At 36.2% G+C, this 25,519-nt stretch overlaps 1 protein-coding gene across 3 annotated transcripts in view; it reads right to left on the reverse strand.

Moving 5' to 3' along the window:
- The window catches only part of LOC121381083, a 75,301-nt gene that overhangs the window by 22,471 nt on the left and 27,311 nt on the right, over positions 1–25,519 (reverse strand). For all 3 annotated transcript variants that reach the window (XM_041510183.1, XM_041510184.1, XM_041510185.1), the window contains one exon: positions 10,246–10,409. In XM_041510183.1, coding sequence (XP_041366117.1) covers positions 10,246–10,409 — 164 coding nt within the window. The remainder of the gene's footprint in view (positions 1–10,245; positions 10,410–25,519) is intronic.

The raw sequence follows: 25,519 nt of genomic DNA on the forward strand, positions 1-25,519 counted from the left end.
GTTTACACTGACAGTTATGTGTACTGGAGTAGATCAACATGAGTAAAGATTCTATTTTACAATAAGGAAGTGACTTTTTAAATGTACCAGGTAACTAACATTTGATCACAACACACTTCAAATATTCTAGACTAGTGTGCTCCTAGATGATGACCAGGTCAGTGCCATACCATCTAATGAAAAAAAAAAAATTGATCACTCTCAGTTAACCTGAAATTGACTTGTCTTTGACACATAAATTAACTACAAGCGCTAGGGCCATACCCCTGTACATAGGTTTTATTTGGAATAGGCATTTAAATTTAGAAATAGAATATTACATTCACTTCTGTCAGATACCATTTACCTTACAAATAGTTGTTTGTAAATGTATTAAACTCACTTTCGCTCGATAATAATTTTAACAACTCATCGAGTCATTGCAAGATAAATGGTATCTAATGGCCACTCATGTAGTATTCTCTAAGTATATGATGTCAACACCCATACCCCCACCCACCACCCCCACCCACACCTAGGAGTACATATTTTATGGTCACTCCTCCCTTAGTAATATAGGCTTGTCAAAATAAGCTGACAACTGTCAAATTTCATCAGCTATTTCATATATTCTGCATCAGCTTCATTTGACAGACAGGGGTACAGAAATGGAAAATATTTAACTAGCCCGCCGGACCAGTATCAACTAAAATTACTAGCCCACCAGAATTTCTACTAGTTCGCCGATATATTATATGTATTAACAATATTATAATATAGTGTCTTCACTTCAAACGAAATATATAGATTATGTATATTGATAAAACATTATTAATAACACTTGGTAAGTGATCAACATTAAGTGTCAAACAAAATCAAAGAGACAGATAGACCGTCGGTCTGGTATAGTTTTTACTCGCATTCGGTGAGTGGGTGAGTACTTTCTGCAGCCCTGACCAATCAATTATGTTGTGCTCCAAAGTTTGATTAACATGTTACATGTGTCTAATGTATTAATAGTCTCATGTTTTTGCTTGAAACCATGTTTTAGGCATGTTTTGTGCACAGTCTTACCAATGAAGATGTCCATTGCAAGCACTAAGATTTATGTTATCTGGTCTTATTCTGTAACATATTTGTGTCTGGATATACATGTAGCCTATACCTAAAAACTGTTCAATGTCCGCTTAAAAAAGTTAATTACTGATGCTCAACTGTGAGTGAGATTGATAAAGTTTGTTTTGTTTGTTTTGTTTAAAGACACCACTAGAGTACATTGATTTACTAATCATTGGCTATTGGATGTCACACATATGGTCATTTTGAGTCATAAAGATGAAACCCGCTACATTTTTCCATTAGTATCAAGGGATCTTTTACATGCACCATCCCACAGACAGGGTAGCACATACCACAGCCTTTGATATACCAGTCATGGTGCACTGGCTGGAATTAGAAATAGCCCAATAGGCGTGAAATTGATAAAAGAATTACTCTTTCAAGAAATAGTACATGTTCTGTTTTTTATACCATAGATTTGAGGTCAGCGCACAGGTTTTCAAACCTTATTGCCAACACTTATCTTTTTTCCAGGTGTATATATGTTTGTTTAGATATGCATATATGTACATCTGTATCAACATTTTATCAACATCTGTTTAACGATTCTGTAGAAAAATAAATAAATGTTTCAGTAACTCAGCTGCCATGATCCTTCTTGGGTTTCAGATGGATGGAGAAATTTATCAGTCAAGTTCTAATGACCTTAACGGCTTTATCAGGATTTTTCGGTTTAGTAAAGATAGCAATATCCCAACTTTATATATGTTTAAAAATCTAGCAAATACCATGTACATAATAATATATAAAAGTATGTAGCCAACTATATACTCCCCCCCCAAAAAAAAAAAAATAATAATAATAAAATAAAAAAATAATGTTTTTTTTTTTTTAATAATAATAATAATTTAAAAAATAAAAAAACCTACCTCACCAAAACAACAAATAACAGCAATAAACTATAACCAAAAGGTATTGGTAATACTAAGCTCCACCCCATGAATTTATATTTCTACTTTTTCACATTCCCCACCAAAAATGGCCATTTTCTACCCATCTTTTACCCATAATTTGTCAGCAGGTTTTCTGAATCCTGACCCCAAAACAAACATTTTTATATATCTCAACCTATGTTGACCTCCCAGATGTACTATCTCAAAAACTGTGGGCCTCCACCAGTTGTGGAATAGATCCTATGATCAATTGGACTTCTGTGGGTTTTTTCCATCTAAATGAATCAGTGTTTCAAAGTGGTAGTTTTGTATAGTTGCTTGATGCCTGTATCATTATGAGTCAGTGGTTCAGCATGGTCTGCAATACCCTGATACAGCTGTAGAGCTCTATGTTTCTGAACCCTGGCTAAATAAAACTTGAAGTCATTCTTACTTAAAGGTAGGGTCAACTCAAACAAGAGCCTTATGTGTTGGAAAGATGCATACCCGGACCACCAACACATACTGACACTTTACCAAATGAAAAACGCGTAATTTTAGAGTTAATGAAAAACCATGATTATTCCTGCTAACTGGGGGCAGCCATTTTGTTTCGTTTTTGTGACGTCCGGTGGGATAGCTTGGGGCGAAGTGACGTCAGCTCCTGACCATCTCCTGTATGTACAGTGTAAACAAAAGCAGTAATTTTCGACAAGGCACTTCTCTTTGATCAACCTGACTTGTAAAACAGCATAAATGACATAATAATATAATAAACTATTTAAATAAATACATTTCAAGTTGCATTAACGGAACAAAATGGGGTTATAGTATTTTTCTCTGTTAAATAATCCAAAGGAAAAATGTACACTATTAGGCCTATTGATATGCTATGTTGGAGCAAAAACAACAACCCACGATACCGAAGTGATAATTTTCTTTTGTTGTGGGACTACGTAATTGGTCAGTTCTGGTTTTTTAGATGGAACAGTCGACTTAATCAATAGTTTTACAGAACTATTTACAGTAATAAACCATGTCCATTACCATTTTAGGGGCGACAGGTAATATTCCACAATACCGGTATGTATTTTTGTGTCTAGATAGCGTCAATTAATTGGCTCGTCTGGTTACCAATCAAATACACACCTGCCAATCAGGAATCACAGATATAAGCAAGTAACAGCATAGACCAATTAACTAAGAAAACACTCCGTGTATCATTTCAGTACGTAGGTTCATGCATGGACAAAACATTGTTAATTATTTTGATTTGTTGTGTAGCCATTTTGACAATGGTATTTTATTTGTATTAAAAAATAATATATATAGTGCTGGATATACTTATTGCTGGCTTACTGGGATGTGTATTATTACAGAACATTGCAATGTATGACTATTTATCATCCCGCAAAAAACAGGTAGATTGTGTTTCTCTAGTTCTAAGGCTCATTCCTGATGTTATGCGTTAAGTATTACGTAACCACCAGCTCACCAGAGGGCGTACTCACCGAGATGGTACAAAATGGCTGCGCCCGTTATATATAATAGCCGTCACATTTAACCGTTTTATTAATTAACTATACGATTATACTTGTTGATATTAAGCAATAATGTGCATTATATATCGTTGAATATGCATACCAGGCCAAATGCCTTAATTGTCCCTTCCTTTAATGCCTGGATCATTATGAGTCAGTGGTTCAGCATGGTCTGCAATACCCTGATACAGCTGTAGAGCTCTATGTTTCTGAACCCTGGCTAAATAAAACTTGAAGTCATTTTTACTTAATGCCTGTATCATTATGAGCCAGTGGTTCAGCATGGTCTGCAATACCCTGATACAGCTGTAGAGCTCTATGTTTCTGAACCCTGGCTAAATAAAACTTGAAGTCATTTTTACTTAATGCCTGTATCATTATGAGCCAGTGATTCAGCATGGTCTGCAATACCCTGGTACAGCTGTAGAGCTCCATGTTTCTGAACCCTGACTAAATAAAACTGAAGTCATTCTTAGTATCTTACTTAACTCCTGTATCATTATGAGTCAGTGATTCAGCATGATCTGCAATACCCTGGTAAAGCTGTAGAGCTCTATGTTTCTGAACCCTGACTAAATAAAACTTGTGGAGACAGATCAATGATCGACGAAACACAGAGTGCACTAAATCAACATACATCCAGTGTTAATGTGGGCGAGTGCGGACTGCAGCAAACTGCATGCATGCAAAAAATATATCGATAATAGATAGCACCTGATGTACATCCATGGCAATAACTCTGGAGATCTCACCACAGCTGTTGTTGCCATCTTTTTTGATCACCTCAGAGAGAACAAACATTAACTGTCTTACACTTACAGATAGTTCACAGACATACAGACTATGAGAATGCCATTCCAACAATAGACAGCAAACACACATCTCTGTATCCAGGTGTGGCTGGTAAGGTATTGGGTTCCGATCCCGTTGTCAGCTTTAATTCAGAGTAAAAGGAAAGGAGTATTTGTTCAATGAGACTTCTGCTCAGTTTAAACTGAAGCTATATGGTGTCTACTTTATAGGCTACCCTCACCAGCTCAGCAAGGATTGTTTTTATATGCTACAGAGAGGACAGTCAGGATTTCTGCCAGAGGATAAAATTATGTACCGTAAAAAAAAATAAAAATTAATGAATATTTTTTTTTTTGTTTTTAGATAGATGATAGTAAGACAACTGCTCAGCAACTGTTTAAAGTTTGTGGAAGCAACTTAGATGAAGTGTTCAATTTCAAAACACCTAGAATTTTGGAAATTAATGGATATATTTATAATTTTTATATACAGTCAAACCTCTCAAAACCGGAATTCCCTCAAAACTGGAAATTTTCATGGACGCTTTTTAAATATCTGTACATAAGAGAACCTCTCTAAACCAGATACTCTTAAAACTGGACTTTTTAGTTAGTCCCAACGGTGTCCAGTTTAGGAGAGTTTCACTGTAGATGATAGTAAGAGAACTGCTGTTTAAACTTTGTCAAAGCACATTAAATGCAGTGTCCAATTGCAAAACACCTAGTAGGGGCACTTGTGGCTTGTTTTTATTATGTACACTCAAATTATACCATGGTGTTTAATGTATACCAGTCATGGGGTGCTGACTGGGACAGGGAAAACAGAGTCCATCAGGAGTGATAGATCCTATGACCTGTTACACCTCTGGTGAATGCTCTACCACTGAACTAAATCCCATTCCCATCACAGCTTCGTGGAAAGATGTCCACGAAACCAAATTCTCTCTCATTGATTATTAACAGGCCTCCAGATTTGATGGAAACCCCTCAACACTAACTCTTCAGTAAACTGGAATTCAATTAAAACAATTTTTAAAATACAGAACCTCTCTAAACCGGATACCTTATAGAACCCAACTTTTTGCTTGGTTCTGTGGGTGTCCAGTTTATAGGCATTAAATATTCAGAGACCATGTATTTGTGGGAAAACAAGAATAATAAAAGTCTGAATGTACAGTACAATAATGTCATTAATATCTGGCTGAAAAACTAAGATCAATAAAACTATTCACATAAAATTGCCAGCTGCATGAACTGAGTTAACTATTAAATCAGAATAAAATATGTCCATATTTATACTGAGTCACTGACCGGTTCCATTTCTGCCACCGGATACCAACAACAATAATATATGTTGTTGGTGATAATATTATTATTAATACTATAAAGTGAAACCCCTCCAAACAATACCCTCTGTAAATCTGACATCCCTCAAAAGTTCTGCATATTTTTCAAGGTTGCTTTTTAAATATCAGTACAAAATGTAACCTTTTAACACCGGACACCCTTTAAAACCAGACATTTTACTTGGTTCAATGGTCGTCCAGTTTAGAGAGGTTTCACTGTATATCATTACAATGGATGAGTTTAGCTTTAAATTTGATATTTTACAAAGTATGCATAAGAAACCATGTATGAAAGCTTCATCAAAAGCAATACTAGGCTACGACTAGTAGTAGCAACATTTGAACAGAAAGAAAGAAATGTTTTATTTAACGACCAACACATTTTATTTACGGTTATATGGTGTCAGACATATGGTTACGGACCACACAGATTTTGACAGGAAACCCACTGTCGCCACTACATGGGCTACTCTTCCGATTAGCGGCAAGGGATCTTTTATTTGCGTTTCCCACAGGCAGGATAGCACAAACCATGGCCTTTGTTGAACCAGTTATGGATCACTGGTCGGTGCAAGTGGTTTACACCTACCCATTGAGCCTTGCGGAGCACTCACTCAGGGTTTGGAGTCGGTATCTGGATTAAAAATCCCATGCCTCGACTGGGATCCGAACCCAGTACCTACCAGCCTGTAGACCGATGACCTGCCACGACACCACCGAGGCCGGTGCATTTGAACAGAATATACTGACAAAGGGTGACTACGGTTCAAGTGGCCAGTTCTAAGGTCACCGACAGTCACTTTTTGCATCCTTGTTTTTGCTTTGTACACAATAAATATAGCATATCTTACTGTAATTTCACTTGAATTCTATATTTCATAGAAAGTATAATTTTTTTAATCACAAGATTTTCTTCAAACACATTCATGTGCATTACCCGTAGTAATGTTCAAACAAAAAAATTTCGACTGCAATTTTGCATTGGAATTTTTCTAGCATTCTTAAAACGGTAAAGTCATGTACCCAGTTTATGGTTATTGTAAGGAGATGCAAAGTGACGTCATTGGAATACTGACGTCTTTCAAATTCAAAATTAGCTTCACCACATTGAAATAAAAACTGGTCTACACCTTGACCCGTCAAATTTCTATAACAAGCAGACAACCTTGTTTACAGGTCTACCGTATATATATTTTTTATAATTCTGGACAAAATATAAATTTTAAGTTTTAAAAGATGAAAGAAACAGAAAGTACCTTTTGTCAAATATATCATATAAAAAAAATTACCATTGGATATGTTTTATTTATACTGTATGAAGCCAAAACAAGGGTCAAAAAAGTGACTGTCGTCAAACTTAAGTTAGTTTGTTTTATTTAACAACACCACTAGAGCACACTGATTCATTAAACATAGCCTACTGGATGTCAAACATTTAGAAATTATGACATTTAGCCTTAGAGATGAAATCTACTACATTTTTCATTTAATATCAAGGGATCTTTTCTATGCACCATTCCAGACAGGATAGCACATACCACAGGCTTTGATACACCAGTTGTGGTGCATTGGCTAGAACTAGAAATAATCCAGGGATCAATCCTAGACTGAACGCTCATCAGGCGAGCGCTATACAACTGGGTTTTGTCCCACCCGCCAATTCTAACATCCAGTGAGATAGAGTCAATTAATTACTACAAGGTCAACAAACAAGACAAGACGTAGTATTCTCTATAGATTAGTCTGTTTGTTGCAGATGCAATTTGTGCACAGCACTGCTTGTTTTGACTCACAGACATGGGTGATGTAAATGTACAGACAAAAGATGCTAACACTATTCAGTGTACCCGGTAATACACATCATTCAATGAGTGGCCTGTGACTGAAATTCAAGTTCCACTCAACCATCTGTTGAAACTTTGATACAGATAATGCACTTAGCTTGGTTTCCCTGGATACTAATGGCTTTTTGTTACCGTTCTATCAGGCCAAAGTAAAAACATGCCTTGTTTCTCTTTACTGTAATTTACATTTTTGCATAATTCTCGTGCTGGGGTTTCGGTAACTTAAACATTAACTCATTCATTCATTCATTTAACAAAACAAAAATTGACACAGCCGTGCTCCATACTTGCTGACAGTTGAGCTATCTCGGTATCACCCGAACTTGGCGTACATGGAACTTGCAGTGCCTGCCAGGTAACCATCCCCACTATGGAAACACACTGATAATGACACCCGTAAGTGGGTGAAACTCTGTGTTTGTGGTCTTAGACCTCCCTACTGAGCCTAGCAGTGCACTCACTCTGGGTTGGAGCAGGTACTGGAATGAAAAATCCCACATTGCCTCAGGTGGGACATGAACACAGTACCTACCAGCCTCAAAGTCTGATGGCTTAACCTCCGAGGCTGTTCATTCATACTCCTTACTGTACTTACGGGTAGATCATAATTATCAACAACAAAAATTACAAGAGTATAAGGTGTAATCTTCTTGCCACCCTCTGCCCCCTAATACTTGTGGTCAATTCTGAAGTAATTAGGCCAAGTAAAAAAAATTGTTTGGTTCCTGTTACATGCCAAAAATAAATACGGTAGGTAGGTAGGGAAAACTTTTTTTTTTTTTTTTTCCCACCCATTTTCGAGCTAATATTTCTTGAATAGTATAGCAGATTAATATATTAAAAGCTCTTTCTTTGTGTTACAATGCAACTGACATTACATACTCTAATGAGAATCATTAATTATTTTCTATAAAAAAAACCCATGTCGAAACCTAGTCCAACCACAATCGGTATTAATGTAAACACCACCCAAGTCTAATACTACACGGTAAGGTTATAAACTACGATAACACTAAAATAACACTATAATTTGTTCATTGGAAAAAAGTTTTAATATCAAAGGTCTGATCCACAACATGGTTACACCCCCTCACAACTATAGCAACAACACTGATCTTCGCGGCCTATTTCATTGCCAGTATTGCAGTAACAAAATGTACATCATGAACACAACGAAGATGTCAATAAAAATTAACAAAATAAGTTAACAAAAAGATCTCCATACTAACTATCCTCATAGCAGAGATATCAAAAGAAAACAACTATTTTCTGGAAAACAGTTTCCCTTTTGGTCGTCCATAAGGACACTGCACAGTATCTTTGCACTGTTGACAAAGAGGTAAAACAGGTTTGTATTTTTGCTTTTAAAGGTCTGATCCACAACATGGTTACACCCCCTCACAACTACAGCACTGCAGACGCTATTAAATGTGAAAAGAGTCGTCATTTCTTAAGGTTTAGGGTACTACCAGTTCATTTCAAATGCCATGGATATCATCATATTTAATAATAAATACAGGGGTTATTTGTCAAACAAATGCAAAATATTGATAGAGTTGATGTCTAAATATTTAATTTAAGTAATCTTTTCAGCATAATCGGCTATTTTCATGTTTACTCTTTACGTTTAACATTGAATCGTAACTCGGTATTTCTAGAAGTTCGATTACGTTTTAGGGAATTCCCCTACCAAAATAGACTGGAAATTTGTATCATTCTGCTTTTTAACAGTAAACTAGCGTAACATTTTGAAGATTGGATTCATAACTTCCGAGTAGTTCCGAATGAGTACGAGAACATGTCCGAGAGCATGTGGTGTCAATGGCGTCTTCCATTTACAGAGTAGAATGTCAAAAATGTGCTCATTCAAATAAAATAATATTACACATGTATTTAAATCAATTTCAAATGAAACGACATTCAAGGAATCGTAACACCTCGTCACATTCCGCTACGCTTATATTTCGTGGAAATGTACGAGAAGTTCCAAATGGCTCTCGGAAGCTTTTCATTTGGAACTCTTCGGAAGTAAAATTGCGCGAAGTGTTCCGGGTCTTCTGGTAACGAGATCTTGGACTGACAGATCTCATGGCCTCTCTCTGCAGTTGTTGTTTTTAGAGTCGATGAAAATTAGGATTGATATTAATGGATTATTAAATAAAACAGGTGGGGGGGGGAAAAAAGGGGGGGGGGGGGTTAAAAAAAGTTTAGGGTCGGCACCAAAAATCTAGGGATGGTCGGGTAACCGGAACCAAACCTTTTTTTTTACTATGCCTTAGTTAACTGAAAAAGGCTACAGTTCTTATAATGGAAGAAATGCAACAGAGACTATAAAATATATTATATATACTGATGGAAAGAAATATGGGAACTGAGACTAAATATAATTCCCTACTAGAGTGGTATAAAATACTAGTACAGATACGCAATGTAGCACTGAATGTCAGTAACAGTTAAACTTCTGGGCCTAATTTCACAAAACATCATATGCCTAGTTTTGCACGTAAACGTAAATCTACAAATAAACCACAGTTCTACTTCTGAATGTTCTGGTTACAGTCAATATTTGCCGATGTTACTAATTACTTTGTGCCTTATTTCTTTTCATCAGTATATTTGGTGGTGTAAAAATCTGATGAGCAAAATCTTCCTAAATCATAATGTTCCTTATTAACTCACCACTCTTCCTAAATCATAATGTTCCTTATTAACTCACCACTCTTCCTAAATCATAATGTTCCTTATTAACTCACCACATAGAAGCAATAATTGTCATCCTCGGAATTTGGATCGGATTCTTCCGAGTCCTTGTTTCGGTCGAGAATTGGCTGGATGTATTTATAGTACAGCTTGTAGATGAGGAGAGTACCCAGTCCAAACCCAATGCCCAGCACACAGACCACGCCCGCCGCCTTCACTGAAAACACAAATCACAAACATTAAAATAATACCCAGTCCAAACCCAATATCCAGCACGCAGACCACACTGAAAACACAAATCACAAACATTAAAATAATGCCCAGTCCAAACCCAATACCCAGCACGCAGACCACACTGAAAACACAAATCACAAACATTAAAATAATGGCCAGTCCAAACCCAATACCCAGCACGCAGACCACAATGAAAACACAAATCACAAACATTAAAATAATGCTCAGTCCAAACCCAATACCTAGCACAGACAACGCCCGCCACCTTCACTGAAAACATACATTACAAACATTAAATAAATAATGGCTAAAACAAAAACATAATACTAAAACCTATTTATGTTTTCCCTTTTCAAATTATTTTCTAGAATGACATCTAATGCTTCGCACACACTAATAATTAATGCTGACTCGACAGTCACATTGGTGTTAACCGATAGGTGTGTGCAGGGTAAAGACATGACAGTCACATTGGTGTTAACCGATAGGTGTGTGCAGGGTAAAGACATGACAGTCACATTGGTGTTAACCGATAGGTGTGTGCAGGGTAAAGACATGACAGTCACATCTATCTTCAGTTTTACCCTGATTAGACTCGTGTCAGCTGGTATATGCACGTGTATCTTTTCAGCCTACTGCTGACTCGACAGTAAACAATGACAAATGTAAACAAAACATACAAACAAACAACAACAAACAAACAAACAAAACAAAACAAACCAAACACAAGCATTCTAAGAGTACAGTTGCTACTGATAAAGCAATACATGTACATATCCCCTACCAGGCCAAACACGTTTTTCAAATCTCATAAGTTCAAGGGCCATAACTCTGTGGAAAATGAGGAAATTGCCATGAAAGTCAAACTTGATCTTTAAAACACATAATAAAGCTAGACACAAAATTTCAGCCCAATATCTTGTGGCATTGCAAAAAAAAGTTTTTTGTTTTTTTTCATATCTTCTAATTAAGTTCAAGGGCCATAACTCTGTCAAAAATAGGTAAATCATCATCAAAGTCAAATATGATCTGTACACGATAAAGTTGATAAATTTTAAGGCATTGTAAAAAAAAAAAAAAACCATCTGGAAAACTATATGTGGGACAGACAGATGGACAGACAGACAGACAGGCAGACAGAAGGATGGAGATGAAACCTATAGTCCCATCCAGTATTTTTAAAAGAATAACTTTCAATAAACTCCCTTTCATTTTCTTATAAATATCAATTCAACCATGTTATAAAGAAATAATAACTAAAGAATCATATCATTCAAATATAAGCTTTTTACCATGACTTTCTCACGATCACACGAAACATGGCACGATCAGAGATTGCGTAACCTGTTGTGCCTGTTTCGGTCGTAACGATAAGAGAACCTGTTATTGACTTGACAACAAGACAGCAGGCTATTGACTAATTGTATACACAACTTTCTGAGGTACATGTATTCACCAGTGTAAAGCATGTGTGATACACATGCACGTATAGCTGCAGTGTCTTTCACCTATGAGAAAGGTGTCCTTATGCTGGGGTTAAAAGTAACAGTGATTATAAAGTCTCTGATCCAAGTTCCCACGGCATATATTCATGTACTTTTTAGGACACATGTACGTACTTATAACCAATGTTTAATAAAACAATGTGCTCTAGTGGTGTCGTTAAACAAAAAACAAACTTTTAAACATGTCAAATGGTTGACTAATTAATTGATTGATTGATTGATTGACTGATTGATATGAACCAATGATTAGACAATGTGCTAAGATTATCATTGAATAAGCATGAACAAACATTATTTTCACCTGTATTTATATACTTACCTTAATTGGAAACCCAATTACCCAATTAATTCATTTCAACTTATTTTCATGCTTATACCCAATTAAAGTTCAAGTATGCTGTCCTGGACACATACCTCAGCTATCTGGGCTGTCTGTCCAGGACAGTGGGTTAGTGGTTAGTGAGAGAAAAGAGAGTGTAGCCCGTAAGAATTTGCTCTGGGTGGGAGCCGGTACCAGGCTGCAAACCCTGTTCCTACCAGCCTGTATTCCGATGGCTTAACCACGACACCACCGAGGCCCATCAATTACCTACATGTAAGTGTTTTTCATGCTGGGGTGATGTTAAACATTCATTCATTTATTCATCCTCTCATCTATGATTTTGGAACCAAAATGAATAAGCTTCCCTGAAACTACATGTATGTTCTAGTCTGCCTAAGTTCTACATTTCATACAATATATCATCAGCACAACCAGTTTGGCTGATCGCTTCTAAAATATGTAAATAACACACTGATGCATAAATGCCTTTCTACATTTCATAAAGCATATCAGCATGAGCAGTTTGACTGATCGCTTCTAAAATATGTAAATAACACACTGATGCATAAATGCCTTTCTACATTTCATACAGCAATCAGCATGAGCAGTTTGACTGATCGCTTCTAAAATATGTAAATAACACACTGATGCATAAATGCAAACGATGGACAATACTCGTCTGCATATAAATTGACAACAATTCGCCGTGGTTTACTCTGTTGAATGACTCACAGAATGAACGTAAAGGAATGTTTGTTGAAGACACAGAAAGAGAAAGCAGTATTTGTTTAGAAGATTTTATCTCAAATGACACACTCAACACATTTTAACAAGAGATATATGGTGTTAGACATATGGTTACGGATCACGGGATACATGTAGCGAGGAAAGACACTGCCACCACTACATGGCCTACTCTTCTCAATTAGCATTAAGGGATCTTTAATATGTATCATCCCACTGACAGGATAGTACATACCATAGCCTTTAATTGTTATACCAGTTGTGGAGCACTGGCTGAAATAAAACATTGAGAAATGGCCCAATGAGCCTCAGCTCATTATAAATCATGGCTATTTGATAACATATTATTTAGACAATTGGTTGGTTGAGAGAGAGAGAGAGAGAGAGAGAGAGAGAGAGAGAGAGAGAGAGAGAGAGAGAGAGAGAGAGAGAGAGAGAGAGAGAGAGAGAGAGAGAAATGGGAAAGAGTGAGGGGGAAGAGCGAAGGGTGGAAGAAAAGTTAGAGATGGAGATAAAAAGAGAGAGATAGCAAGAGAGAGATGGGGAGGATCGAGGGAGAAAGAGAAAAAAGAGAAAGAATGGGAGAAAAAGAGAGAGGGGGAAACCTGTTACTATCATACAGGGTACTATCACCAAAAGGGATAATTTTCATGCACTTTTTATAGACAGGACAGTCCATATCACAATGTGTAATGTACGGTACCAAACATAGGGCACTGATTGGAATGAGAAGAAATAAATTGATTAAGAACGTCTGATCCTATTACCCAACTTAGGAAGATGATGGGAGAAGACCCACTGCTACCACATATAGTCTACTGTTACTATTAACCAGCAGCAAAAGATCTTTTATATACACTTTCTCACAGACAGGACAGCACATACTACAGCTTAGATACAGGTGACAATATTTCAAAATCTTAGGTAACCAGAAGTCGGTTCAAGTGAGTTTTATTTAGTTAACCAATTGTTCGGTTACGTGAATATAGTTCCAGTAACTGATGAGTTAGACCTACCTAACTGTAAAATGATTTTCAAGTTGACTTCTGACAGGGTACTTTTAATTTTAGAAATTAATTGCTTACCACGTAACGTTATTTTAAAGTTGTGTAACCGACATGTGAACAGAACAACAGTTCTTGTGAAATATTGTGCCCTGATATATGCTTGTGATGGGGCACTGAATGGGTCAGAAAAAACACCAATCAAAGAATGGCTCCACAGAGGGGATTTGACCCTTCAATCGAAATATCTAAAGGCGAGTGTTCTACTGACCGAGCTAAATCCCACCTCTCCACAGAGGGGATTTGACCCTTCAATCCAAATATCTAAAGGCGAGTGTTCTACTGAACGAGCTAAATCCCACCTCTCCACTGAGGGGATTTGACCCTTCAATCCAAATATCTAAAGGCGAGTGTTCTACTGACCGAGCTAAATCCCACCTCTCCACAGAGGGGATTTGACCCTTCAATCCAAATATCTAAAGGCGAGTGTTCTACTGACCGAGCTAAATCCCACCTCTCCACAGAGGGGATCTGACCCTTCAATCCAAATATCTAAAGGCGAGTGTTCTACTGACCGAGCTAAATCCCACCTCTCCACTGAGGGGATCTGACCCTTCAATCCAAATATCTTAAAGGCGAGTGTTCTACTGACCGAGCTAAATCCCACCTCTCCACAGAGGGGATTTGACCCTTCAATCCAAATATCTAAAGGCGAGTGTTCTACTGACCGAGCTAAATCCCACCTCTCCACTGAGGGAATTTGACCCTTCAATCCAAATATCTAAAGGCGAGTGTTCTACTGACCGAGCTAAATCCCACCTCTCCACAGAGGGGATTTGACCCTTCAATCCAAATATCTAAAGGCGAGTGTTCTACTGACCGAGCTAAATCCCACCTCTCCACAGAGGGGATTTGACCCTTCAATCCAAATATCTAAAGGCGAGTGTTCTACTGACCGAGCTAAATCCCACCTCTCCACTGAAGGCAATCAATTCTACATTCAGGGGCAGGATCTAGATCAGTTGATAGAGTGCTCGCATGAGATGCTAGCATCATAGGAGTTAACCATCTCAGCGGCCTCATTCTCTCATTATTTTCCATCTTCCAACCAGTGACCCACAACTGGTATATCAAAGATCATGGTATGTGCTACTCTGTCTGTGCTAAAATACATATAAAACATCCCTTGCTGATAATGATTTTTTTTTTAAAACAGATTTCCGTAACGACGTCATGTCAAAAATCACCAAATGTTTAACATCCAATAACAGATCATGATAAATAACTCAATGTGCTCTAGTGGTGTTGTTAAACAAAATTACCTAATTTTTTGACAATTCGACATCCAAGTAATTACTCCTCATGATGCGAGAACTCTATCACTGAACTATAACTCATCCCCATCTACCTTGGAACGAAACAACAAAGCTCTCATAATTACATGTAAGTGTGACATGTGGGTCCTCTCCATAGGTACCAATCAATAGACCGTCTGTCAAGAACATTGATTTCCAGGCAACTGAAAAGACACTGCCAAGGGAGGGGATTTGCAGCATCAGCAAAACTAATCACCGAGCTGTTCTCTAAGTGTATACGTTGTAGTCGTAAAAACATTTCTGGAAACATCACTTTCATATGAGTTAATCCTGAAATAGTCCCGTGGCATGCAAGTGGACAGGAAACCAAATTAATTTTTATGTTTCGTGGATCAGATGAATTTGAGGTCGGCCATATGATAGATTAATTTTGTTTCTGTATGTCTACATGGTGGGAAACGAAAGGAAAAGAATAAGAAAAATATTATTATGTATGATGACACCTCCGAGTCCTCAGCCCATTTTAAACTATGGCTATTTTGTGTCTAATCTGTTTATTTTTTGGATTTTGAGTGAGTAAAAATCCTGCTATTTGCAATTATTATGTTTGGTTTGTTGTTGTTGTTCGGAGGGTGGGGTGTAGTTCGATCAGTGGTAAAGCGCTCGCCTGATGCCTGGTCAGTCTAGGATCGATCTCTGTCAGTAGTCCCATTGTGCCATTTCTCGCTCAAGCCTGGTATATCAAAAGCCATGGTATGTGTTATCCTGTCTGTGGAATGGTGCATATAAAAAACCTTTGCTCTAATGGAAACAATGTAGAGGGTATCGTCTCTAAATGTTAAAATTACCAAATGCTTGATATCCAATAGCCGATGATTAATAAATCAATGTGCTTTAGTGGTGTCATTAAAAAAAACAATTATAATAAAAAAAAACTTTGTTGTTATTTTGGTTTTTTGTTTATGGTGTGATGGGGCATAGGATCAATCATCCTAAAAGCTATGGTATGTGTTTTACCGTCCGAGAGACAGCGCACATTAAAAATATTCCTTACCCTATGTGGGGACAACAGGTTTCCTCTCTTATGCTATAGTCTGTCAACATAACTATATATTAGACCTCAAACAGTCAGAATATAAAACGTGACGTTTAACATTTATTTCTTCTTTTTTTTTATCCATAATATCTCCGTCTGTGGTTTATAAAACAACATTTAATTACTGACCTAATGCAGGTCAGTTCAGGAGTTATTATTGAATCTAAAGGCTTGTCTATTCATGTACCTGTATATAATTAATTATATCATGGCTGCCAGAGCAATTTGCAAGCAGAGAGGTCTGAAATCCAAGCATGAAGCCCCCCAGGCTGGGTTTGGGTGTTTTCTCATACTAATTTTAACATTATACATTCAATAATTTTTCTCACTTGTACATAGTACTTACAAAATTTCAGTTATAGATAGATAACTGGTTTAACGTGCTTATATACCACTAGGGTTTCGAAAATGCCGATCCCGAGTCCGACCTCCGATAAGATTGGTGGCCTGACTCGGGACAGAAATTTCAGTGAAGCTAATGCAATGCCTTGTAAATTTTGAGTAAGAGACAGGGAATGAGAATGAGAAAAAGGTGGATGGAGGGGGACACAAAAAGAGAAATAAGAGAAAGAGAGGTGGATAGAGGGGAAGGAGGAGGGAAAAACAGGGAGAGAGAGAGACGTACCCACATATTCACATCCACACACACAGCACACACTGCAAATGATTGATCCACTAGACACAACAATTAATTCAGTTCCCTGACCCCTTGCATGTCAGCGTGTCCTAGAATGTTTACACTTATTGGTTAACAGAAGTAATACAAGGCAGGTTCATGTTCACAACCACAGAGTCTAAAAATACAAGTGCTGCTAATCCATAAACTATATAATAAGACCCAAGTGACAACACACACATATATACACACTATACATACTATGTTACAGCAATCCAAAACACTTCTAGTTGTCAACGTGATCAGTTATTTATATAACATGCCACACACATCTAAAGACAGGTACATTCAATACTAATAGTCATATCCCAGATCAAGTGAATCATTATATATAATGCTGTTGGCAAAAGCTGTATTTGTTTAATAACACTAGTGTAATAGGTCATATATATCTGCATTGTATGTGTATCGTAATATTAATTAATGTAGTTTAATATTTAATTGATACATTTTAATATTTTAATGCATTTTTCTAGGTAATTAAGATATTCTGTTTACAATATGGTATTAAGTTGAGACAGAGACCTACGTAACATAGCCAGTTATATTGGTCCCTGTTTATCACTGGATGTTTCATGCAATATATATTGGAGGCAACATTCACATACACTTTTACACAAGAACCAACCATACAGGGCCCAATTTCACAACACATCGTAAGCCTAGTTTTGTAAATTAAATGTAAATCTACAACTAAAGCACATTTATTACTGCTATTATAGTACAACAAATATAGTTTAAAATATACATATTTCATTTTCTTTTCTGCTTAAAATGCTCCATCTTCTGTAATTTTCTGCGTGAAATTGATGCCAAAAACTTATAACTGTATGACCGGTATAACCGCTAGTCGCAGACATAAACTTACGATGTTTTGTGAAACTGGCCCTAGAACGCTTTCTTTTTCGTCTGCTCATCATAATTGTGAGTCATATCAGCCATTATTACATGATATTATTCCATCAAATTAAAATAAAATTCACCAGTTGTTCTTGAAATTTGTAACTGGCAAACTGCAAGTGCCAGAGATAGTCCTGCATTATCAATCAATTTCACTAATATGCATGTTTCTTTATTTAGCACATTATTATAAAATACATATATTTGATAAACTGCAATTAATTTTAATACCAGGGGTTGAAATTTAATTTTTTTACCACTATCCCAAAGGAATAGTGAATTTCAAAAAACACTATTCCATCTAAAAATGTACTATCCCTTCAATTATTAATGTACCACTAGTTTTCCTGACTGTGCTACGTCACCCTGTACAACATTGTGTAACAAACAATTGTTTATATACCAGTCTATGCATTACTAGCTGGAATTACAAACGAACTCACTCCAAACATCTTGATCAAAAAGACGTTTATTTTATACCAGTAAGTGCATAAGAAAGGTCTTAGTAGCGCGAGGATTTGTTCTGCAGAAAAATGTAGCTGAAGAAAAAGCGTAAACGGAATAGTCGCAGGCGATTTTTGGTAATCCGTGCTTTATTTTCACTTTCATGACGGAATATTGGAAGAATTGTTTTACTATTCCGTTTGGAAATTTACTATTTGCGGAATAGCAGAATAGCGTAAAATTCGACCCCTGAATACGGAATAATAATTAGTTAACTTATCAATAGTAAAGTATAAAAAGTTACAATCCCAAGAATAGTGTTAATATTTACATATTTAATAAACAAGCCCAACAAATATATGTATCTCCTTAGTTCAAGGGTCATAACTCTGTGAAAAATGGGTAACTTGCCATGAAAGTCAAACTTGATCAGTAACAGTATATGATAAAGCTATCCACATAATTTTAGCTCAATATTTTTAGGCCATACAGACAGACAAACAGACAGACAAACAGATGGACAGGAATGAGACAAACCTATAGCCGTCTCCGGTTGGACCAGTAGGGGACCAATAAGATAGATAAATATAGACGAGCACACTTATGTTTGTTATAATTCTTATGAAATAATAAATGGTAAATAGTGCACTGGCAGGCCCTTCGATTTCACGGAAGTAATCATTTTCAGGTAGCATGTCGGTAAAATCCAAAATTTAGTTTCTCATGATTATTATATCGAGTACAACTATTCAACGAAAATAATATGGCATGATCACAAGGCATGGAACCTGCACCGGGTCTCCGAAGGGAGATAGTTCAATTACCTACATGTATTCGAGTGTATGCAATTTTGCCACTTATGGAATCTCCAGAAACTTTTGAAAGGTTTTTTTTCTCTAATGGATTAGTAAATAATTATTATCAGGATAATATTTGTTGTTAAGGGATTTTTTTCAAGCTAAGATGTGAAGAGTTTAGGCGCAAAATGTGATATGTCCAATTTTCATTTTCAGTAAAAGTGATGTTTTTAATTGGCGTATATCGCGTTTTGATAAAATAAAAATGGGATTTACCCAATACAATTTCATAAGGATTAATCGCGTTTTGCAGCAAATCAACAGGCCTACGATTAGCCCTTACTGACATACAATAATGGCTTTAACTAAAAACTAGAAAGAAAATGGTTTATATCGCATTTTGCGCCTGAACTCTTCATGTGTTAAAAGGAAAAACAATCATCAAATGGGAGTTCATTCACACTGCTGACACCCACCCCCACCCCCACACCCAGTGATGTGTCTGCCACTGAGCTTTTTAGTTAAGAACTCAACCCAGACGGTTAATACTTCAGTTATGACACACAGCTCCTGCTTACACACAATCCAAAGATAGGCATTATCATAAGTGATTCTAGATCCAGATTAATCGAATAATATTATATAAGTTCACTGTACAATGTACAACTAGAATAACAAAACTGTTTTGGCCAAACAGAAACTTAAATTAGGTCACAGATATTCTATGCAATAGTACATGTTCCTTTGTTTGACAATGGGTCTATTGCTATACAGTCATTTCGTAATATTTACCTATAATTACTTGTAAGGGTAAGCTTGGGATCAGAAGAACAATTCTCCAAATTATCTATTAAACTTCAAACAGTACAAAACCCCAGTAATATTGTAACAAAATATCAATTTTTACATAAAATTATTTTGCCAAATTAAAATAAAATTTACCAATTATTTTTGAAATTCGCAACTGCTTGTACACTCAATTTAAATACGGTAAGTAGAAACCTTGACAAAAGTGTTCTCTGTTTACTGCATGTTGTACAACCATGTCCGTGTACCGGCGTGTCCGTTTTTTGGGGGGCGCACTTAGTATTTTGCTTAGGTACGCATAGGAAGTTGTCATGTTGTCGGTGTTTTTAGCGAATTAAAGCTCAATTCCTTTTTAAGTGGTTAATCCCCTGATGTAAATCAAGTATTCACATATTTATTGTTAAAGGTACGATTAAAAATTATTACAATTATCAATAAATATATTATTATTTCAAAAAATAATTCACATGATTTTTGTGTATAGATGTATAAACGGGAAGTAGGTCAGCCGTATTGATATTAAGAATGTCAAAACCAGTCTAAAAAACATCTTTCCCACATGTTAAAAATTACAATAAAGAGTATAACTCTTTTCTTCTTTTTTTATATTTTTGTTTAAACTAAAAAAGAAAAATACAGAAAAATGGAAATAAAACGAAAATTTTAACACCTTACTTGACTGTCAGTCCACTTCAAAATTGTCACATTGTTACAACCTGCACCAAGTCTCCGAAGGGAGATAGTTCAATTACCTACATGTATCCGAGTGTATGCAATTTTGCCACTTATGGAATCTCCAGAAACTTTTGAAAGGTTTTTTTTTTTCTAATGGATTAGTAAATAATTATTATCAGGATAATATTTGTTGTTGAGGGATTTTTTTCAAGCTAAGATGTGAAGAGTTTAGGCGCAAAACGCGATATGTCCATTTTTCATTTTCAGTAAAAGTGATGTTTTTAATTGGCGTATATCGCGTTTTGATAAAATAAAAACGGGATTTACCCAATACAATTTCATAAGGATTAATTGCGTTTTGCAGCAAATCAACAGGCCTACAAAGAGAGGTCATGGGTGGTCTATAAATAGCAATGCCACGGGCCACATCTACTGCGCCAAATCACCGGACATGCAAATCGTTTTGGATACAGGGGGGTGCAATACAGACATGAAACAATTTGTAATGTATTTCAAATTATGCACTGCTTCGTTGGCGACAGACACATTTTATTAAGTATTTCACAGTGTTCACAAAGAAAATGGTCTTTGAAACCTTAGGTGCGCCAATACACCGGACAGCACTGTAACATGTTCCTAGCTAACCATGTCTTCTTAAAATGTATGTATTAGATATATTTTCTTGTTTTCTTCAATATGTTTTTGGTCAACCTAACGATTGTAGTAGCTCAAACTTCATTTTACTTTCCCACACATATTTGTTTCGTATTTATAAAATAAATGGGAGGTAAACATCTAGTTTGAGGTTGTACCTACATTAGTATAACCAGAAATACAGAGGATATACAGCCACTGATATTCTAAACTATCAAATGAAAGTAACATAATAATATTAATATGTAATTTTAGTTCTTAAACATGATAAAATGGAAGAAGACTCAGGGCAATTACAGAGTTACAGGTTGTTTTGTTTCATGGAACTACAAAAGTACATTAATTAATCAGCTATTGGATGTCAGCTATTTGGCAATTCTGACACATTTTCAGAGGAAACCCACTACATTTTTCTATTAGCAGCAAAGGATCTTTTATATGCATTTTCCAACAGGACAGGACAGCACATACCATGGTCTTTGAAGTAACAGTCATGGTCTGCAGAGGAGATTAAATCCAATGACATAGATGAGAGCTCTAACAACTAAACTCCTTTCATAAAGACATAATTTCCAGAAACCATTATATCACCCCACCTCGAGAAAATCCTTTACTAATTATGGCTGGCCTTATAATACCCCTATCATGCACACACTCAAATGAAATTTGATAAGAAATTTAAAAAAACAACAAAAAAACTAAACATGCATAAAATATAAAAATGTTAAGCATACTCACTTGACACTCTCTCTGTAATTAGTTTTATAACCACTCTACAACACATAAGATGCATGTATACTTGCACCTCGAATGCCCTCAAGCCCTGCCATGTTTAGATGTTGGGTCAACTTGACAAGGCTAGATGCACTCAATGCTAAAAACTGTCAATTTGGAAATTTCAGATTTAAAGGCTTATCAAGTACTGTGTCTAAAATACACAGTTTCTTAAATCTGATGGCACAGACTTTTAATGTTATTATCATATAATTACAAACTTTCCGAATTTATACGATTTACTGTATTCTGATTGGCTGACGTCACTAAAAAACCAAACGTTATCCTTCCATAAACCTCATAAAATACGTCATCACGGAAGACCAAGATCGAAATAACCGCACAACACCAACAGTCACTACACGTAAACAAAAGTTAATATCAAGGTCACTTTGCAATAGAAAAACACAAGACAAATCTGCACATGAAATTGTTTCATTTTTTAAAAAGAAGTTATAATAAAGATATATACACTGTTTTTGTTGATTCAATACTTATTTTTATTTTTAGCGGACAATTTCCAATAGTATGTATACATGTATTCCTACGCTTATTTACAGAACATGGTTGACGGTAAGAACGAAAGAAATTATTTTTGAGTGTTTTAAGGTACACTTCTTGTACTGTTTGTAATTATAAGAATTGTTTCTCATTTTTTAGGAATTTATTGATGTATAAAAGTCACAAATGTAGTATAAAATCGCTTCGCTACGCTACGCGATTTTATACATTTGTGACTTTTATACATCGATAAATTCCTAAAAAATGAGAAACAATTCTTATGGAGCTCACTCACAACAATAAAATAATATGTTTCAGACTAGTACGAGCACCAGGAGAAGAAACCCAACACCACCATTCAAAACACACAGTCAGCCTGTTCAGACAGTGGTTTTGGGTTTCTTGTTGTAGCTTCTGTACAGTACTAGTCACTAACATGTTAGTTTAATGTTATGAACAAACTCGAAAAGGATCAGACTAAAGGTCTGTAGCTTCAGATTTAGGAAAATGTGTGTATTTAAGACAGTACATGTACAGATATAGTTGGTAACCATTTAGTTGTCGAGAATTGACAATTTGTTACATAGATTAATCTCTAGCCATGACCCACCATATAAACAGGGCAGGGCTAGGGGATACATGAGCTAGCATACATGCAGTGATCGAACCAACATTGTCACGTTTTTTACTACTATATGTTATCGGGGGGGGGGGGGGGGGGTTTGGGGGGGAAGGCATAGCCCAGTGGTAAGTGCTCACTTGATGCATGGTCGGTCTGGGATTGTTCCCTATCAGTGGGCCCATTGGGCTGTTTCTCGTCACAGCGAGTGCACCATGACTGGTATATCAAGATCCCTTGCTACTAATGAAAAAATGTAGCGGGTTTGCTCTCTATGGCTGTGTACAAATGACCATACGTTTGACATCCAATAGCCGATGATTAATAAATCAATGTGCTCTAGTGGTGTCATTAAACAAAATAAACAAACTATATGTTATCATGAGATCAGTTAAAAGTGTCACGGTAAGATGTAATATCATAAGTTGACATTCACCTTTAATTTGTCACCTACATGGTCACAAAGTAATGTATATACATATATGTGTAAATTGGGACAGGTTTATAAATATATTTACATGCTTGTTTCACATATGTACCATATTCCATATATATAAATGTGTTTAAAAATACATGTGTACATGCTTGTGTCACATGTATTACATATATAAACATGTTTATAATTTATACATGTACTGTACACGCTTGTGTCACATGTATTCCAAATGTAAACCAGCAAAATCAATTGTTTCTGATTATACAGTTCAGTGGTATCTGGCAATCACCATGGCACACCACCTAACAGTACCACATACAGTAACGTGTATTCCACGTGAACCAGCCTGAAATACATACCCTAAGTGTAGGGAGCTTAGTGCTACAGTACTTTGCTGAATAGTATATCTATCATAAAATGTGGAATGTCCTGTCCTGTCTTTGAAAAAGTGCACATAAAAGATTTCTTGCTGCCGTTATGTAAAGTAGCAGTGGGTTTCTTACCCAAGTATCTATAGTCTGTCCCATCATTCTATAAAATTGTTTATTGTAAATAATTTCAGTTTGGTTTGGAAATAACAAAAAAGTACTATTTTTGTGTTCAATTTATAAATAAATCGGCTAATAAATAAATAACTTGTAGTACATTTCATAGTATGAAAAAAGGCGTTTCTGTAGGATGAACTACAGAAGATAAATCACACAATTACCATACACTTGATCGGGGTATGGGGGAGGCGTAACCCATCAGTAAAACAGTCGCCCGATAAGCGGTCGGTCTAGGATCAATACCCTTTGGTGAGCCCATTAGGCTTCTTCTCAGTCCAGACTGTGTTTCACAAAGCCTGTGGTATGTACTATCCAGTCTGTGCTATGTACTATCCAGTCTATGGTATGTACTATCCAGTCTGTACTATGTACTATCCAGTCTATGGTATGTACTATCCAGTCTGTGCTATGTACTATGTGTGTGCTGGGATGACATTAAACATTCATTTTCTTTCTTAATGCATATATAGGCCAAGATCAGCCATTGATCCAGTTGTATTCATGACATCATTCCACATCCAAAACATCCCCTACAAAATTAACCTATATGTAGGAGTTTGTTAATTTGCTTACAAAACTCCTAAAGATTGTCAGTAAATTCTGTTTTCATTACAAAGAATTATAGGCAGACATTGTCAGTTTTTCTTTATAGATTTTATAAGAAAAAAAGTATACTTATTACTAGTAAATAAAATGATACAGGGTTGAAAGCATATTTACGTATTAAAAAAAGAAAGAAAGATATGTTTTATTTAACGACGCACTTAACACATTTTATTTACGGTTATATGGCATCAGACATATGGTTAAGGACCAGACAGATTTTGAGAGGAAACCCACTGTCGCCAGTTCATAGGCTACTCTTTCTGATTGGCAGCAAGGGATCTTTTATTTGCACTTCCCACAGGCAGGATAGCACAAACCATGGCCTTTGTTGAACCAGTTATGGATCACTGGTCAGTTTAAGTGGTTTACACCTACCCATTGAGCCTTGCGGAGCACTCACTCAGGGTTTGCAGTCGGTATCCCATGCCTCGACTTGGATTCGAACCCAGTACCTACCAGCCTGTTGACCGATGGCCTAACCACGACGCCACCGAGGCCGGTACGTATTAAAAAAACAACACAAATACATATTTTTGGTAGGAAGCCACTATTTATCTAAGACAAAACTTGTTTAAAAATAAAATGCCTCACATCTAACCCACTATAAAACTTTCCATGTTACAAAAATACAATATTTTTCATTCTGGCTTACAAAAAAATTAAATGCTT

The sequence above is a fragment of the Gigantopelta aegis genome, chromosome 9 (genome assembly GCF_016097555.1).
Source record: "Gigantopelta aegis isolate Gae_Host chromosome 9, Gae_host_genome, whole genome shotgun sequence".
Taxonomy (NCBI): Eukaryota; Metazoa; Mollusca; class Gastropoda; order Neomphalida; family Peltospiridae; genus Gigantopelta; species Gigantopelta aegis.